This window comes from Taudactylus pleione, unplaced genomic scaffold, assembly GCF_031769625.1.
Source record: "Taudactylus pleione unplaced genomic scaffold, aTauple2 ptg000214l, whole genome shotgun sequence".
In the NCBI taxonomy this organism is placed as follows: domain Eukaryota; kingdom Metazoa; phylum Chordata; class Amphibia; order Anura; family Myobatrachidae; genus Taudactylus; species Taudactylus pleione.
Genome location: NW_028284616.1, coordinates 13,886,069 through 13,905,473, shown reverse-complemented (window position 1 = coordinate 13,905,473; position 19,405 = coordinate 13,886,069). Strand labels below are relative to the sequence as shown.

The window sequence follows — 19,405 nt, the reverse complement described above, 5'->3', positions numbered from 1 at the left end:
GCTTACCCAATCGCCGCCAGCACGGTGGCGATGTATGTGTTAATCAGCAGCCAATGAGAGTCAGACAGACTCTCATTGGCTGCTGCTGCTGCGCCCACTACAAGAGCCGAGCTGGAGCTAACTCATGAGCTCCGTTTTCCGTCTCCTGCAGTGGGTAATGGGAGAGACGTTATAACATCTCTCCATAATGCAGAGCGCGCCAGCCTGGGAGATCTGCGGTGGTGTGGCGGAAGCAGGAGCCGGAGTGGGGATTCAGGTAAGTGGTATTTTTTTTCTTTTACTTGTGTTTGTCTATTGGTGGCACTGCATCGGGGGGGACCTCTACTGGGGGCTACTACTGGGGGGGACTACTGCTGGGGCCACTGCATCGGGGGGGGGAACCACTACTAGGGCACTGCGTCGGGGACCACTACTGGGGGCACTGCATGGGGGGGACTATTGGGGGCACTGAATACAGAGGACCACTACAGGGGGCACTGGATAAGGGGGACCACTACTGGAGGCCTGCATAAGGGGGACCACTACTGGGGGCACTGTATAAGGGGCACTACTGGGGGCCTGCATAAGGGAGACCACTACTTGGGGCACTGTATAAGGGGCAATACTGGGGGCCTGTATAAGGGAAACCACTACTGGGGGCACTGCATAGGGGGGACCACTACATGGGGCACTGCATAAGGGGGATCACTACTGAGGGGCACTGCATGGGGGGACTACTGGGGGCACTGAATAGGGAGGACCACTACAGGGGGCACTGTATAAGGGGCACTGGATAGGGGAGATCACTACTGGGGGCCTGCATAAGGGGGACCACTACTGGGGGCACTGTATAAGGGTCACTGCATAAGGGGGATCACTACTGGGGGCCTGCATAAGGGAGACCACTACTGGGGGCACTGTATAAGGGGAACTAATGGGGGCTGCATAAGGGGCTCTACTGAGGGCCTGCATAAGAGGGATCACTAATGATGACATTGCATACTGGGGGTACTGTATAAGGGCCACTACTGGGGGCCTGCATAAGGGGGACCACTACATGGGGCACTGCATAAGGGGGATCACTACTGGGGGCACTGCATAGGGGGGACTGTATAAGGGGCACTGCATTAAGATGCATATGGAATGGAATGTTCAGAGTGACTTGATAGGGGTGTGTGTCATGTTGACATTCCCCATTTTTAAATGACCACGCCCATTCACGCCTATTTTTTTGGCGCGTGCAAATAGGGGGTGGGGGCGCTCCATTTTTTTATTTGCCCTGGGCTCCATATACCCTAGTTATGCCACTGCCTCCGAGCCCTTACTTGTATCCCCAAGCTCCTTCCTGCTTGGTCTCATATTTGTTTGTTATAGGTAGTAATTTAATTTTTAAAAGGCCTGCTGTTTTGTTATTATAGATAGGTGTCTCTTTAATTGATCAAATGTATTAAATTACAATTGAGATTAAGATTAATGTACAGCCCTGTTGAAGGTTAGAGGGCCGTCCAAAGCTTCCCCCAAAGTGAATCAGGTTGCATATAACTGATACACAGTAGCAAGAGGAAGATGGAATGGAGTGAGGAAATGCTATGGAAGAAAATAGGAGGAGGAATGAAATGCTATGGATAGAATAGGATGAGGTGGAAGGGATGATATGATGGAGAAAACACTGGTTTGTTGAATTATTAAAGTAGTTACTTGTTTTTCTTTGTATCAACATGGTTAGTGATCATGACACTTTATTATTATTGTAAAGCCGTGTGTGTGTGTGTTTAGCTAGAAACTATGGCCCTCATTCAGAGCCGGACGCTCTGAGCAGAGCGCACGCTCTGAATGAGGGCCGTCCTCCATAATTATGGAGCGTCCTCCTGGACGCTCGTATAGCTGTTGGTCACCACCCACAGTCTATACGAGCGTGCAGGTTGATGGTCTTGACCATCGCGACCATCGCCACTGCGAGCCGGAGCCTGCGGTTGAGTTTCTCAACCGCAAGGCCCAGAGTGATTTTGGCTCTATCAGAGCCAAAATCACTCCCACTGACATCACTAGTGATGTCAGTGGGCCGGCTTCTGACAGTAGGCGTTCCCTTGGGAACGCCCCCGTCTGGGAGGCACGCCCCCGGCACGCCCACCAAAGGGGGCGTGCTGTCAATCAACATCGACAGCACGCCCCCTTTGATCAGACACAACGAGCGAAGGAAAGTCCTTCGCTCGTCGCGTCTGGCGCATGCGCACGACGGAGCTCCCGCCGTCGTGCGCATGCGCAGTGCACACCATCGACCCACTTGCGAGCGGACAGCCGCTTGCGAGTGGGTCTGAATCAGGCCCTATATTTTTCATGAAGCCTGGTGATATAATTATATTTGCCTACTTTTTCAGGGAGATAGTGAAAGCAGCGCCTATGAGCGCGGCGGTAAAGTGGATGTGTACTGCTACATCTGAGAGGTGCGTCATAAAATTGACTTACATCCAAATGTAAATGAGCCCTAAAGCAGTAAGATCTACTTGTTGATGAAAATTACACTGATACTTTTCAGAAAATACATGTAGCCATAGGGATCATTGGAGCTCATTCAGACCCGCTCGCTCGCACCCTGAGTATGCAAATCCAGTGCACAACCAGCAAGGCAGGTGATCACACGGCAAGGCATTAGCATGCCCACTATGTCTTGGCGTGCGATCACTTTGTGTATGGAGACGCCCACCAGCCATTCATAAAACGCCCACTTGCGCACGTCATCTCCTGGAAGTGCATGAAACCATTGGTACATCGAGCACCATCGGATGCAATCGCAGCACTTGAAGTTGACTATACTCTGCCGCAAGCACTGCGATCACTTCAGTGTGTATTTCAACCAGGTGATGTGTACAATGACGCTGCCTGTTAATTATGTACGTCTCTGAATCGGCGTTTAGACACTCATGAACGCCTGCGTTCGCATCTCCACTCTCCCGTTTCTAGTGGCCTGCCCCTGTCACAACCCACAAATGGCTTGACCCGTCACTCATTCAGCTGGGTTGTCTATGTTGGGCGAGTGAACGCTACCCGATCTCTCGCAGTGGTTCGCGCACGCGCATTGCAATGCGTACGCATGCACAGAAAGCGTCAATCGGCCAGCTACGAGTGAACGCATCCTAGCGAGCAGGTCTGAATCAGCTCCATTGTTCCTTATAACCAATGTAGGGAAATGATACTAATAATCCCGTTTAAATGTATATATTGCTGTTTTTTTTATATATAACAACTACATAATGCACATAGGGTGCAATCAGGGAGATTGCTACTATTTGAAGGAGTTTCCCTGACAATCAGGGAGAGTTGGCAAGTATGAATATAATGCATGTCTGACAGTAAAATAATAAAAAATAAAATAGTACATTACAGAGAATACACAGTTTATATAGTGCTATCACATATCACCTAACATTTATAATATCCAAAAAGAGGGGCACTTAGGAATTGTTGTAAAAATATGATATATATATATACATATATTGTATATATAAGTACCATTCAAACATGTTTCTATGCACAACTACAAATAGATGGCAAGCATTATTTATGGTAAGTTTTACATATGCTATTATAAATGTAGTTAAGGAAAGGATTTATTCATACAGATCTATATACAAGGGACAGTATAAAAGGCAATAAAACGATGGGTATTTTGCTTTATACAGCCAATTAATATGGAAGTATGTGACTTAGTAAATACTAAAATGACCTAGGCAATTAGTAGTACAGGTATATGTAAGAAAATATATAATGGCAATCATTTTAAATGAAAGATATAGGGGGTCTATTCATCATCACTTAATTTCTACAAAAGCTACAAAAGATTTTTTTCAAAATTAAGTGTTCGGGCCATTCATCAAAAAGGTATTCGGTCTATAGATCTACAGTAAAAAGGTTGACAATGTCTAGATAGACATCAGATGTTAGACAGTCAATAGGTCAACAGGTACAAAAGGTCGACATGTAAGAAGGTTGACAGGTACAAATGGTCGACAGGGTTAAAAGGTTGACACAAAAAAATGGTCGACACATTTAAAAAAAAAAAAATTTAGGGTTGGGCACTTACCGGAAGGTTAGGCACTTACCCTGACGGTTAGGCTTAGGCACTAGAAGGGCGGTTAGGGTCAGGCACCTAACCCGACGGTTAGGCACCAGTAGGGAGGGTGAGTGTTAGGCACCAAGGAGAGGGTTAGAGGTGAAGATCAGGGTTAGAAAAAAAAAAAATGTTTCGACCATTTTTACAACGACCTTTTGACCTTGTCACCCATTTGTACATATTGACCTTATTACATGTCGGCCTTTAGTTCCTGTCAACCTATTGACTGTCTAATATCTGGTGTCTATCTAGACATTGTCGACCTTTTTACTGTAGATCTTTCAATCCACACCCCATCAAAACGGTAAAGCAGGAGATATCACAGATATCTCATGCTTACCTTTCATTTCCGATGTCGCCCACTGTCCCCATACACTGGTATGGGGACAGAAATTCATCAAGCTCTGAAAATACAATTGGGAGCATTCTTCAGATGGCGTTTGCCCCCCGCTTGCAGCGCGCACCCTGGTTTGTGAAGAGGGATCCTTTCGGAACCCTCCGCCCGTCTGGCTCCTTCCGCCGCACGTTGGGGCTTTGTGTGCCTGCATGAACTCAGGATCACGCAGGCGCACTAGCAGTGCCGAGTCACCTTGGCAGTACTAAGTTTCACTTCTCCAAAAGGAGCAGTGAAATCGCTCTGTGGAGACAGCTGGTTTTCAGATCAGCTGTCTCCGTGCCGGAGCAATGATGATTTGCTCCAGCGTTTGCGGTTAGACCCCAGTAATTAACATAATGAATAGACCCATCTTATGATTAAGCAACAGACTTTGCAACTGGTGCTAATAAGTCTGTTACCATATAGAGGAAGTGAAACCGTATCTGCCTCAATCACCAAAGTAAGTCATAACTTTCATGTTGCTGCTGCTGCTGCGCCCACTACAAGAGCCGAGCTGGAGCTAACTCATGAGCTCCGTTTTCCGTCTCCTGCAGTGGGTAATGGGAGAGACGTTATAACATCTCTCCATAATGCAGAGCGCGCCAGCCTGGGAGATCTGCGGTGGTGTGGCGGAAGCAGGAGCCGGAGTGGGGATTCAGGTAAGTGGTATTTTTTTTCTTTTACTTGTGTTTGTCTATTGCTGGCACTGCATCGGGGGGGGACCTCTACTGGGGGCTACTACTGGGGGGGACTACTGCTGGGGCCACTGCATCGGGGGGGGGGAACCACTACTAGGGCACTGCGTCGGGGACCACTACTGGGGGCACTGCATGGGGGGGACTATTGGGGGCACTGAATACAGAGGACCACTACAGGGGGCACTGGATAAGGGGGACCACTACTGGAGGCCTGCATAAGGGGGACCACTACTGGGGGCACTGTATAAGGGGCACTACTGGGGGCCTGCATAAGGGAGACCACTACTTGGGGCACTGTATAAGGGGCAATACTGGGGGCCTGTATAAGGGAAACCACTACTGGGGGCACTGCATAGGGGGGACCACTACATGGGGCACTGCATAAGGGGGATCACTACTGAGGGGCACTGCATGGGGGGACTACTGGGGGCACTGAATAGGGAGGACCACTACAGGGGGCACTGTATAAGGGGCACTGGATAGGGGAGATCACTACTGGGGGCCTGCATAAGGGGGACCACTACTGGGGGCACTGTATAAGGGTCACTGCATAAGGGGGATCACTACTGGGGGCCTGCATAAGGGAGACCACTACTGGGGGCACTGTATAAGGGGAACTAATGGGGGCTGCATAAGGGGCTCTACTGAGGGCCTGCATAAGAGGGATCACTAATGATGACATTGCATACTGGGGGTACTGTATAAGGGCCACTACTGGGGGCCTGCATAAGGGGGACCACTACATGGGGCACTGCATAAGGGGGATCACTACTGGGGGCACTGCATAGGGGGGACTGTATAAGGGGCACTGCATTAAGATGCATATGGAATGGAATGTTCAGAGTGACTTGATAGGGGTGTGTGTCATGTTGACATTCCCCATTTTTAAATGACCACGCCCATTCACGCCTATTTTTTTGGCGCGTGCAAATAGGGGGTGGGGGCGCTCCATTTTTTTATTTGCCCTGGGCTCCATATACCCTAGTTATGCCACTGCCTCCGAGCCCTTACTTGTATCCCCAAGCTCCTTCCTGCTTGGTCTCATATTTGTTTGTTATAGGTAGTAATTTAATTTTTAAAAGGCCTGCTGTTTTGTTATTATAGATAGGTGTCTCTTTAATTGATCAAATGTATTAAATTACAATTGAGATTAAGATTAATGTACAGCCCTGTTGAAGGTTAGAGGGCCGTCCAAAGCTTCCCCCAAAGTGAATCAGGTTGCATATAACTGATACACAGTAGCAAGAGGAAGATGGAATGGAGTGAGGAAATGCTATGGAAGAAAATAGGAGGAGGAATGAAATGCTATGGATAGAATAGGATGAGGTGGAAGGGATGATATGATGGAGAAAACACTGGTTTGTTGAATTATTAAAGTAGTTACTTGTTTTTCTTTGTATCAACATGGTTAGTGATCATGACACTTTATTATTATTGTAAAGCCGTGTGTGTGTGTGTTTAGCTAGAAACTATGGCCCTCATTCAGAGCCGGACGCTCTGAGCAGAGCGCACGCTCTGAATGAGGGCCGTCCTCCATAATTATGGAGCGTCCTCCTGGACGCTCGTATAGCTGTTGGTCACCACCCACAGTCTATACGAGCGTGCAGGTTGATGGTCTTGACCATCGCGACCATCGCCACTGCGAGCCGGAGCCTGCGGTTGAGTTTCTCAACCGCAAGGCCCAGAGTGATTTTGGCTCTATCAGAGCCAAAATCACTCCCACTGACATCACTAGTGATGTCAGTGGGCCGGCTTCTGACAGTAGGCGTTCCCTTGGGAACGCCCCCGTCTGGGAGGCACGCCCCCGGCACGCCCACCAAAGGGGGCGTGCTGTCAATCAACATCGACAGCACGCCCCCTTTGATCAGACACAACGAGCGAAGGAAAGTCCTTCGCTCGTCGCGTCTGGCGCATGCGCACGACGGAGCTCCCGCCGTCGTGCGCATGCGCAGTGCACACCATCGACCCACTTGCGAGCGGACAGCCGCTTGCGAGTGGGTCTGAATCAGGCCCTATATTTTTCATGAAGCCTGGTGATATAATTATATTTGCCTACTTTTTCAGGGAGATAGTGAAAGCAGCGCCTATGAGCGCGGCGGTAAAGTGGATGTGTACTGCTACATCTGAGAGGTGCGTCATAAAATTGACTTACATCCAAATGTAAATGAGCCCTAAAGCAGTAAGATCTACTTGTTGATGAAAATTACACTGATACTTTTCAGAAAATACATGTAGCCATAGGGATCATTGGAGCTCATTCAGACCCGCTCGCTCGCACCCTGAGTATGCAAATCCAGTGCACAACCAGCAAGGCAGGTGATCACACGGCAAGGCATTAGCATGCCCACTATGTCTTGGCGTGCGATCACTTTGTGTATGGAGACGCCCACCAGCCATTCATAAAACGCCCACTTGCGCACGTCATCTCCTGGAAGTGCATGAAACCATTGGTACATCGAGCACCATCGGATGCAATCGCAGCACTTGAAGTTGACTATACTCTGCCGCAAGCACTGCGATCACTTCAGTGTGTATTTCAACCAGGTGATGTGTACAATGACGCTGCCTGTTAATTATGTACGTCTCTGAATCGGCGTTTAGACACTCATGAACGCCTGCGTTCGCATCTCCACTCTCCCGTTTCTAGTGGCCTGCCCCTGTCACAACCCACAAATGGCTTGACCCGTCACTCATTCAGCTGGGTTGTCTATGTTGGGCGAGTGAACGCTACCCGATCTCTCGCAGTGGTTCGCGCACGCGCATTGCAATGCGTACGCATGCACAGAAAGCGTCAATCGGCCAGCTACGAGTGAACGCATCCTAGCGAGCAGGTCTGAATCAGCTCCATTGTTCCTTATAACCAATGTAGGGAAATGATACTAATAATCCCGTTTAAATGTATATATTGCTGTTTTTTTTATATATAACAACTACATAATGCACATAGGGTGCAATCAGGGAGATTGCTACTATTTGAAGGAGTTTCCCTGACAATCAGGGAGAGTTGGCAAGTATGAATATAATGCATGTCTGACAGTAAAATAATAAAAAATAAAATAGTACATTACAGAGAATACACAGTTTATATAGTGCTATCACATATCACCTAACATTTATAATATCCAAAAAGAGGGGCACTTAGGAATTGTTGTAAAAATATGATATATATATATACATATATTGTATATATAAGTACCATTCAAACATGTTTCTATGCACAACTACAAATAGATGGCAAGCATTATTTATGGTAAGTTTTACATATGCTATTATAAATGTAGTTAAGGAAAGGATTTATTCATACAGATCTATATACAAGGGACAGTATAAAAGGCAATAAAACGATGGGTATTTTGCTTTATACAGCCAATTAATATGGAAGTATGTGACTTAGTAAATACTAAAATGACCTAGGCAATTAGTAGTACAGGTATATGTAAGAAAATATATAATGGCAATCATTTTAAATGAAAGATATAGGGGGTCTATTCATCATCACTTAATTTCTACAAAAGCTACAAAAGATTTTTTTCAAAATTAAGTGTTCGGGCCATTCATCAAAAAGGTATTCGGTCTATAGATCTACAGTAAAAAGGTTGACAATGTCTAGATAGACATCAGATGTTAGACAGTCAATAGGTCAACAGGTACAAAAGGTCGACATGTAAGAAGGTTGACAGGTACAAATGGTCGACAGGGTTAAAAGGTTGACACAAAAAAATGGTCGACACATTAAAAAAAAAAAAAAATTTAGGGTTGGGCACTTACCGGAGGGTTAGGCACTTACCCTGACGGTTAGGCTTAGGCACTAGAAGGGCGGTTAGGGTCAGGCACCTAACCCGACGGTTAGGCACCAGTAGGGAGGGTGAGTGTTAGGCACCAAGGAGAGGGTTAGAGGTGAAGATCAGGGTTAGAAAAAAAAAAAATGTTTCGACCATTTTTACAACGACCTTTTGACCTTGTCACCCATTTGTACATATTGACCTTATTACATGTCGGCCTTTAGTTCCTGTCAACCTATTGACTGTCTAATATCTGGTGTCTATCTAGACATTGTCGACCTTTTTACTGTAGATCTTTCAATCCACACCCCATCAAAACGGTAAAGCAGGAGATATCACAGATATCTCATGCTTACCTTTCATTTCCGATGTCGCCCGCTGTCCCCATACACTGGTATGGGGACAGAAATTCATCAAGCTCTGAAAATACAATTGGGAGCATTCTTCAGATGGCGTTTGCCCCCCGCTTGCAGCGCGCACCCTGGTTTGTGAAGAGGGATCCTTTCGGAACCCTCCGCCCGTCTGGCTCCTTCCGCCGCACGTTGGGGCTTTGTGTGCCTGCATGAACTCAGGATCACGCAGGCGCACTAGCAGTGCCGAGTCACCTTGGCAGTACTAAGTTTCACTTCTCCAAAAGGAGCAGTGAAATCGCTCTGTGGAGACAGCTGGTTTTCAGATCAGCTGTCTCCGTGCCGGAGCAATGATGATTTGCTCCAGCGTTTGCGGTTAGACCCCAGTAATTAACATAATGAATAGACCCATCTTATGATTAAGCAACAGACTTTGCAACTGGTGCTAATAAGTCTGTTACCATATAGAGGAAGTGAAACCGTATCTGCCTCAATCACCAAAGTAAGTCATAACTTTCATGTTTACAAAACAGTGAGTGAAGCTCATTTGTAACTTGCAAATTTTGAAAAAAATTAATATCTACTATCCTCATGGCTGTAAAAGAGCCAACTTTGAATAAAAATATCAGATTAGAATGTATATTAATTGCTTTTTTACCCAATTACAAAATTTATTTATTTACAGTGTGTGATTTTAAATGTTGGTATTGGTTGTCCTCTTGTGGTTATTTTTGGTATTGCCACCCTGCTTGTGCTGTACTGTATCATCAACCTCTTCCTTTGTCGTAATCATTCACCATCCTCTTGACATGAAACAGTTTGTTCCGGAGTTGTTTGGTTTCAGCCTTCTTTTTCTGGTAATCAGGAGTCTAAAAAAGAAAAAAAAAAGCATTAACTGGTTCCATGTGGTGCACAAGTTTAATTATCTAAAACAAATTAACTACTGACAGTTGTACTTGTGTAGTTACATCTATTAAAGTATATATGTGTAATTAATTTATCTAGTGCACTGATGCTCAATCCAAGACCCAAAGTTTACATGACAACCACAAGGCCATTTATTGGTGGCCCACAGAAAGCAGGACAGCTATAGGGGGATAAAAAAGTAGCATTATTGTTTCGGCATCCCCAAGTCCCCTTGTTTCTATCTTGTCCTACATTGTACACGATCTCGCTGTGGGAGTGGGGACTGTCACAGTTCTCTACCAGTGAAGCAGTGAGACCTGGAATAAGCTCAGTCTGGCAGTGAATCAGGACATACTTACCTATTTTTGAAAACTAGTTTCAGTGAGATTGTAGGTGGCAACAGACTGCTGAGGGGGCGTGTCATGTTTCACCCAAATAGCTCCACCTGTGGGCGTGTCTATTGTCACTCAGGGGCTCTGCAAACTAAATATAATGCGGTAGATGTTCGAAGCCCAGAAACGGTATCAGCGCACGTCCCTGATGTATGATGGGGGGTCTGGGCGGTAAATGACAGAGGCGTTATGCGGCAGGGCATGTAGGAACGGTCATACCGCATGACCGTTCGGCTGGCTGTAGCTGTCGTTATCGACAGCTACAGCCTGGCGCTAGCCTATCCCCACAGCAGGGACAGCGCTGTCCCTGCTGGGGCTGCTGCCGGCTCCAGGGCTGCACGCGGGGATCTTGCGATACTTGCGAGATCCCGCACATGCTCCATGGAGCCGGCCGGGACAGAGACACAGCGCATCAGCACTAGGCTGATGAGCTGCTGTCTCTAGTGGGTAGCGCCGGAGGGGGGAGTTAACGCTTGGTAAAGAAGCGAAGCAGGAAGTTGTATAGCGGCACATTAAGTGCCGCTATCATACATCTACCCCACTGTCTCCTGGAATAAATATACTGCTGCTTTACATATATTGTGCTCTTTGTTGTTATGTTATTAATAAGGAATGCAAGACATTGTATAGGAACAACAGCTGGTTCCTCACTGAATAATGGGCTTGATTCAGAGCTGCGATCTCACATGGAACACAGCTTTCGAAAATATGCTAATACGTAATTCCAGAAGCGGGAGGGAAGGCATGTAAGACACACACACACACACACAACACCACAGAGCTACACGCTGTATACTGTGCTCCAGCCATCCAACAAGTGTCAGTTAATACACACAATATGATGCAGTTCTGTCATTTTAATGGCTTACATTTGAGCAAGGCCACCGTGGGGGAGAAAAAGCAACCACACCACTCACTGCTGCCCAACACCTGCACTGCTGTCCCTGATCAGTGCAGCGCTGCTGTTACCAGGCTCCACTCCATCTGATGCCGCAGCCATGCCCAAGCACACTCTGGACCTCATTCAGAGTCGGTCGTTGCGGCCGCACGGTCGTACGCCACCGATGTTCGCTAAACTGCGCATGCGTAAAAATTCGCAATGTGCGTGCGCAAACTACCTATTATGATCAGAAATTGCTCTCTCCTTCAACTAGGCCAGGTCGTTAGTTTGAGTGACAGGATGAGGCGTTTGTGGGTGGTAACAGGGGAAGGTGCTTGTGAACGGGGGAGTGGAGATTCGAACGCAGGCGTGCCTGACTATGCAAACGGCGTTTTATGGGAGTGCATAATTAACAAAGTAGTGTCATGGCACATGTGACATGGGAGGTTTTTACACTGACTTGATCGTAGTGCTTAAGAGAGGGTATGGTCAACCTTAAGGTCTACGACCAGCTCCGATGGTCTCGATTAATCCTTATATGCCCGGAGATGACGTGTAATGGGAACGAGAAGGGGGCGTATTTTTAGTCTTACGGCCGCATCCTCCCCTCGCTCGTCCAGCTAACGATCCCATCTTAACGATGCAACTTGCGAGCGCTTCATTTGCATATCCGGCCCCTTTTACCTTACGATCGTGCGGCCGCAACGACCGACTCTGAATGAGGTCCTCTGTCTGTGCGCACTGCTGACTAGTCACTGTCACAATCGGTGTCTGCGAGTTACCTGTCTCAGGTGGTGATCGGGTTTCAACGGAGGCCGGCATGACTGGAATCACAGATAATGTAAATAGCTCTATATTCCATCCTTGGGTAGCAGTGAAAACTGCCTTTGATGATAAATGACAAGAACTGGAGGGACCGGACTGGGACCGGCAGGAAGACTTGTTGAATTGAACTGATGAACTAAGAACTTGACTCTGGACTGGAACAACGTGGACTGAACTGATGAGCTTGGAACTTGACTCTGGACTGGAACAACGTGGACTGAACTGATGAGCTTGGAACTTGACTCTGGACTGGAATGTGACAATGGCTGAAGGGAAGTCAGGTAATGCTGAGATGAGGGCTAAACAGGGTAATCTGGAATTACTATGACAAAGGCTAGAACTCAGGTGCAGGCTGGACAGGATAATTGAAAATAACAGGTTTCAGGAAGGATTGGGTAGGTTTGGGAATTTGCAGGCTGGACAGGATAATTGGAAATAACAGGTTTCAGGAAGGATTGGGTAGGTTTGGGAATTTGCAGGCTGGACAGGATAATTGGAAATAACAGGTTTCAGGAAGGAATGGGTAGGTTTGGGAATTTGCAGGCTCAGGGAGGGAATAGGTAGGTAACAGGGGCAGGAGTTGATCCACAGCAGGAAGCAAGGCAGGGTAACACGATGCAGGTTTACAGTGCCAGGGACCAACCAGGAGTAGGACTAGCAGCAGAGCACAGGCCAGGTATTGCTGTAACAGGACGTATGGATGCCAGGTATTACTGAAACAGGTTTTCTGGATAGCGCCAGGGGTTGCTGTCAGCAGGCTTACTGGATTGCCAGGCTTGGCTGTAACAGGTTTTCTGGAAGCACCGGGGGTTGCTGCCAGCAGATTTACTGGATTGCCAGGTACAGCTGAAACAGGTTTTCTGGATAGCGCCAGGGATTGCTGTAGCAGGTTACAGGGACAGACTTGAATGCATGAACCATACACCACGGGAAGACGAGATGTTCAGGCCCAGAATGCTATCAGGAGAGGATATATATACCATGGGTCTGGCAGCAATTGGTGGATACGGACAGGTGGTCTGGTAGTAGCATTCTGAGTGGTGGAAGGCACAACATGCAGAGGGAGTATTCATCTCTGCAGCTCTGAGAATCAGAACCACACCTGTGATTCCAATCAGGGCTAGCAGTGCTCACAGACAGAGGAGAGACCAGGTGCAATAATCAGAGCAAATCCGCCAGGCAAATTACACACACAGATCCATGGGGAAGCTGACAGGGGTAAGTCTCAAGGCAAAAAGGTGACAACTAGACAGGGTCGTGACAGTACCCCCCTCTTTATGGGTGGACTCCGAACACCAAAACAAAAACTTTCAGACATCTTCCCAATTCTCAATTTCTTGGGATACTTGGAGTGGAAAGTCTACAAAAGGAGATAGTTCAAGACCTTCGCCGATTCTTCTTTTTGTTGCGAGAATGTTTTGTGCCAACCAACGGACCAGGAATCTTTGGTAACTCCTGTTGAAATATGCGGCTGGGAAGGACAGGATCAGAATTTTGGGAGGAACAGTAGCAGAAAGGGGACAAGGAGGTGTGTGCACAAGTCATGTTCTGGGTTACAGATTCAAAAGTGCTGCTCTCTTGGGATGCCTGGAATTCGGCACGCTGGCCCTTGAAAACTTGACCTTGTTCGGATTTCAGAGGAGTGGAGGACGAATTCTTGGTAGCACAAACAGAGTGCTTGGACAATATTTCGGAACTGAGAACTTCGCAAAAATTTTGGTTTACAGGGTAAGGACCAAATTCTTTGACAACAGCTTCACTGAAAGTCTTTATATTTTGAAGCATTGGATCTTTGGAGTTGTAAATAGGGGCAACCCAGTCCCAAGCTTTACCTTGAAAAGATGAGATAACAAACTCTACAATATTAGTAGACTTGACTCCACATGGCAAAGAAGAATTCATCATACCGAAGAATTGTTTCAATAAAGCATAGTATTGAGATAAGTCCCCATCAAAATAAATGCATGGTGAAGTATCTGACGAATCCTGTGTGTTCAAGGATTGTGGAGCACTTTCAGGTGCCTGGCAGGAGGAAATTTGAGGATGCTTCGATTGATGAGGAGTCGAAATAACTGAAGCTGACCGATGTTCGGAATTCGGACCAATTGATGGAACTGGAAGGAGTCCTTGGGAGCTAGAGACAGTAGCATCAACAATCAAAGCTGAGAACAGGCTACAGAGATTATCATGTTCTGAAACGATATTTGCAGGAGATGCTGAACAGGAACCATAATCAGATTTTGTAGCACAAGACACGTCTCCCTGATAACAGGAACTTGAGACCCCCTCCTGGGGCGCGAGACTTGAGACCCCCTCCTGGGGCGCGAGACTGGAGACCCCCTCCTGGGGCGCGAGACTGGAGACCCCCTCCTGGGGCGCGAGACTGGAGACCCCCTCCTGGGGCGCGAGACTTGAGACCCCCTCCTGGGGCGCGAGACTTGAGACCCCCTCCTGGGGCGCGAGACTTGAGACCCCCTCCTGGGGCGCGAGACTTGAGACCCCCTCCTGGGGCGCGAGACTTGAAACCCCCTCCTGGGGTGCGAGACTTGAAGCCCCTTCCTGGGGTACGAGACTTGAAACCCCCTCCTGGGGTACGAGACTAGAAACCCCCTCCTGGGGTACGAGACTAGAAACCCCTTGCTGGGGTGCCAGACTTGAGATCCCCTTCTGGGGAATGGGACTTGAGACCCCTTGCTGGGGTACGAGACTTGAAACCCCCTCCTGGGGTACGAGACTTGAAACCCCCTCCTGGGGTACGAGACTAGAAGCCCCTTCCTGGGGTACGAGACTTGAAACCCCCTCCTGGGGTACGAGACTTGAAACCCCCTCCTGGGGTACGAGACTTGAAACCCCTCCTGGGGCTGCTGACTGGAGTCCCCTGCTGGGACGGGCAGAATCCGGGCAGGGACCGGAACGGGCAGAATCCGGGCTGGGACCGGAACGGGCAGAATCCGGGCTGGGACCGGAACGGGCAGAATCCGGGCTGGGACCGGAACGGGCAGAATCCGGGCTGGGACTGGAACGGGCAGAATCCGGGCTGGGACCGGAACGGGCAGAATCCGGGCTGGAACCGGAACGGGCACTGAGACGTTGACACTTAGAACCACTGCTGGAGTTGCAAAGGAAACAGTCTTTAATGAAGTGGTCAGAACTCCCACAATAGAGACAGAGCTGTAAATCTTTGCGCCGCTGGCGTTCGGCCACAGAGAGCTTGGGGCGTGGGTAACTACGATGTCTGACAGTACTTGGTTCAGAAGAATCCTTGTTTCTTAGGGATTCCAAGGCAGAGGTTTTAGTCGAGACAGAGGCAGCTCTAAGAAATTCAGGAATGATCTGAAAAATTTTGGTGAGTAGAGCCTGAAGCTGTTCCAGCAGTCGATGGAAGGTAGTTAGGGGTTCAGGTAAGGTTTGGGTAACATCTAGCCGGTTATTCAGGATTTTCAAAAGCTGTAGCACTTGATGCTGTACGGCCTCCTGTGAATCCAAGCGGGTGACCAGGTTACGGAAAGCATCTAGTCCCTTAATAGGTGCTTGATCCGCCACCATCGTTGGGCCTGAACATTCTGTCACAATTGGTGTCTGCGAGTTACCTGTCTCAGGTGGTGATCGGGTTTCAACGGAGGCCGGCATGACTGGAATCACAGATAATGTAAATAGCTCTATTTACAAGACTTGGGTAGCAGTGAAAACTGCCTTTGATGATAAATGACAAGAACTGGAGGGACCGGACTTGGACCGGCAGGAAGACTTGTTGAATTGAACTGATGAACAAAGAACTTGACTCTGGACTGGAACAACGTGGACTGAACTGATGAGCTTGGAACTTGACTCTGGACTGGAACAACGTGGACTGAACTGATGAGCTTGGAACTTGACTCTGGACTGGAATGTGACAATGGCTGAAGGGAAGTCAGGTAATGCTGAGATGAGGGCTAAACAGGGTAATCTGGAATTACTATGACAAAGGCTAGAACTCAGGTGCAGGCCGGACAGGATAATTGGAAATAACAGGTTTCAGGAAGGATTGGGTAGGTTTGGGAATTTGCAGGCTGAACAGGATAATTGGAAATAACAGGTTTCAGGAAGGATTGGGTAGGTTTGGGAATTTGCAGGCTGGACAGGATAATTGGAAATAACAGGTTTCAGGAAGGAATGGGTAGGTTTGGGAATTTGCAGGCTCAGGGAGGGAATAGGTAGGTAACAGGGGCAGGAGTTGATCCACAGCAGGAAGCAAGGCAGGGTAATACGATGCAGGTTTACAGAGTGCCAGGGACCAACCAGGAGTAGGACTAGCAGCAGGACGTATGGATGCCAGGTATTACTGAAACAGGTTTTCTGGATAGCGCCAGGGGTTGCTGTCAGCAGGCTTACTGGATTGCCAGGCTTGGCTGTAACAGGTTTTCTGGAAGCACCGGGGGTTGCTGCCAGCAGATTTACTGGATTGCCAGGTACAGCTGAAACAGGTTTTCTGGATAGCGCCAGGGATTGCTGTAGCAGGTTACAGGGACAGACTTGAATGCATGAACCATACACCACGGGAAGACGAGATGTTCAGGCCCAGAATGCTATCAGGAGAGGATATATATACCATGGGTCTGGCAGCAATTGGTGGATACGGACAGGTGGTCTGGTAGTAGCATTCTGAGTGGTGGAAGGCACAACATGCAGAGGGAGTATTCATCTCTGCAGCTCTGAGAATCAGAACCACACCTGTGATTCCAATCAGGGCTAGCAGTGCTCACAGACAGAGGAGAGACCAGGTGCAATAATCAGAGCAAATCCTCCAGGCACATTACACACACAGATCCATGGGGAAGCTGACAGGGGTAAGTCTCAAGGCAAAAAGGTGACAACTAGACAGGGTCGTGACAGTCACAACCCTGCGATGACCGGCCTTTAAGCGCTGTGACGTCATGATGTCATCCTGCAGACCCCGCCCCCCAACATTCCGGAATCACGCATGCGCAGTCCAATGGTTTCCAGAAACCGTGAGTTCATGTAAACTTTGCAGGGGACCGGGAGGCTTTAGGACATGTATGTAATGTCCAGGGGAAATGTGTTACATGCGAAGGGTGGAGGGAAGAAATGTTCAACCACATGGGTCTGGTGTATGTTTTACTACATAGGTCAGGGCAGAGCTGTAACTGCGTGTTATGGCGCCCTGTGCAGGACATGCCCCCTGAGGGCATGATGTCAATGATGAGGGCTGTATAGGCTGCGATGTCAATGTCTGGACCGATCAAAGGATGCTCTGGACTGCACCACACCAGCGATTTTTGCACATCACCATTGATTCTTGCACGTACACATTTTATGTACGTGCTTTCTAGCAAATGCTGGGTAAAATCTCATGGTCGCTTCCTGTAATGGGTTTACTTTTGCCACACAGAGTAGTTTTGTGAACTGACTGAGCTATTGTTTTTCTATGAACAGTTTTCCAAAGTTCTGCCTTTACAAATGTATAAAAAATAGCTAAAATTGTGTAACTTGGACCTGTTTTTGTTCCTATAGTATAATAACACCAGTAACAATCATTTCCAGTCAAGTTTGACCACCATGCAGCACTTGAAATCATGAGGGAGGGCCTTACATGCACTCCAAAATACTCAAGATCCAGTTTTTAGATCCGAGATCCGAACTTGGCGAGAAGACCCAAGCCAGGTCCAGTGGGAACCCCAAAGTTCGGTGTATTCGGTTTTCAGCAAAACTTAACCACATATATCTAAGTTGTTATTTATTTGAAATCTACTGATAAGGTCTCCTAAGGGTAAATGTCTTTGTCCAATTAAGTGACCAAATAACAGCTTGCATATCAATGCAGATTTCTTCCCAGCCACATTATTGGAACCAGAAGCTAATATTAACATATAACCACAAGGCCTATCCAATCCCACCATAAGGAAAATACTGAATGTTGAATGCTGAAAAATATCCAACTTATAAGAGATGACTGAAAGCATACCTCACAGCTGACAAGTCTTAAAACTTTCAACCTTTAGGGGTCCATTCATCAAGAGGGGTGTACATGGCAAATGCTCCCGCAGTCAAGCTCAGAAAATATTATGTTTTCAGAGCTTTATGAATTTAGGTCCCCATACCAATGTTTGGGGACCGTGGCAGGGGCTGGCTGGCAACTTTTAGCCTGGGGGGCAAATGCATGTAGGCGGCCCTGACAGAGGAGTAGCGTGTTGCCAGGGTGCCCGAAAAACGTGCGTGCTATGGCACCCCCCCCCAAGTGTTCCAGAAGGTCCATATGGGATTAATGTAAAGTAAAATTAAAGATTAGGGGCAGCCCCCTGTCATAGTGCCCATATGCAGTCCCCCCCTGTGCCCCAGGAGAGGACCCCATTATGCAGGCCTCCAGTAGTGCCCCCAGTAGTGATCCCCCCTATGCAGTGCCCCTTATATAGTGCCCCCAGTAGTGGTCCCCCCTGTGCAGTGCCCCTTGTGCCCCCAGTAATAAGCCCCTTATATAGTGCCCCCAATAGTGGTACCCCCTATGCAGTGCCCCTTATATAGTGCCCCCAGTAGCAGTCCACCCCCCATGCAGTGCCCCCAATAGTGGTAACCATTATGCAGTGCCCCTTAAATAGTGGCCCCAGTTGTAGTCTCCCCCCTATACAGTACCCCCAGTATTGTCCTTTATATAGAGCCCCCAGCAGTGGTCCCTCTATGCATAGCCCCCAGTGGTAGTCCCCTCCCCCCTATGTAGTGCCCCTAGTAGTAGTCCCCTCCCCCTATGCAGTGCCCCTAGTAGTAGTCCCCTCCCCTTGTAGTGCCCCTAGTAGTAGTCCCCCCTTGTAGTGACCCCAGTAGTAGTAGTGCCCCCAGTAGTAGTAGCCCCCCCTTGTAGTGCCCCCAGTAGTAGTAGTCCCCAGTAGTAGTCCCACCCCTTGTAGTGCCCCCAGTAGTAGTAGTCCCCAGTAGTAGTCCCCCCCTTGTAGTGCCCCCAGTAGTAGTCCCCCCCCTTGTAGTGCCCCTAGTAGTAGTAGTCCCCAGTAGTAGTAGTCCCCCCCCTTGTATTGCCCCCAGTAGTAGTAGTCCCCCCCTTGTAGTGCCCCCAGTAGTGGTCTCCCCCTTGTAGTGCAAGCCCCCGAACTCCGTCC

General features: G+C 48.2%; 1 protein-coding gene across 1 annotated transcript in view; it reads right to left on the bottom strand.

Moving 5' to 3' along the window:
* Positions 1-9,886: 9,886 nt before the first annotated feature.
* Positions 9,887-19,405, bottom strand: part of LOC148517618 (occludin-like) — a 64,123-nt gene continuing 54,604 nt past the window's right edge. Inside the window, exon 8 of the mRNA XM_088478558.1 lies at positions 9,887-10,165. Within this exon, the coding sequence (XP_088334684.1) occupies positions 10,064-10,165 (102 nt within the window). The 3' untranslated portion in view covers positions 9,887-10,063. The remainder of the gene's footprint in view (positions 10,166-19,405) is intronic.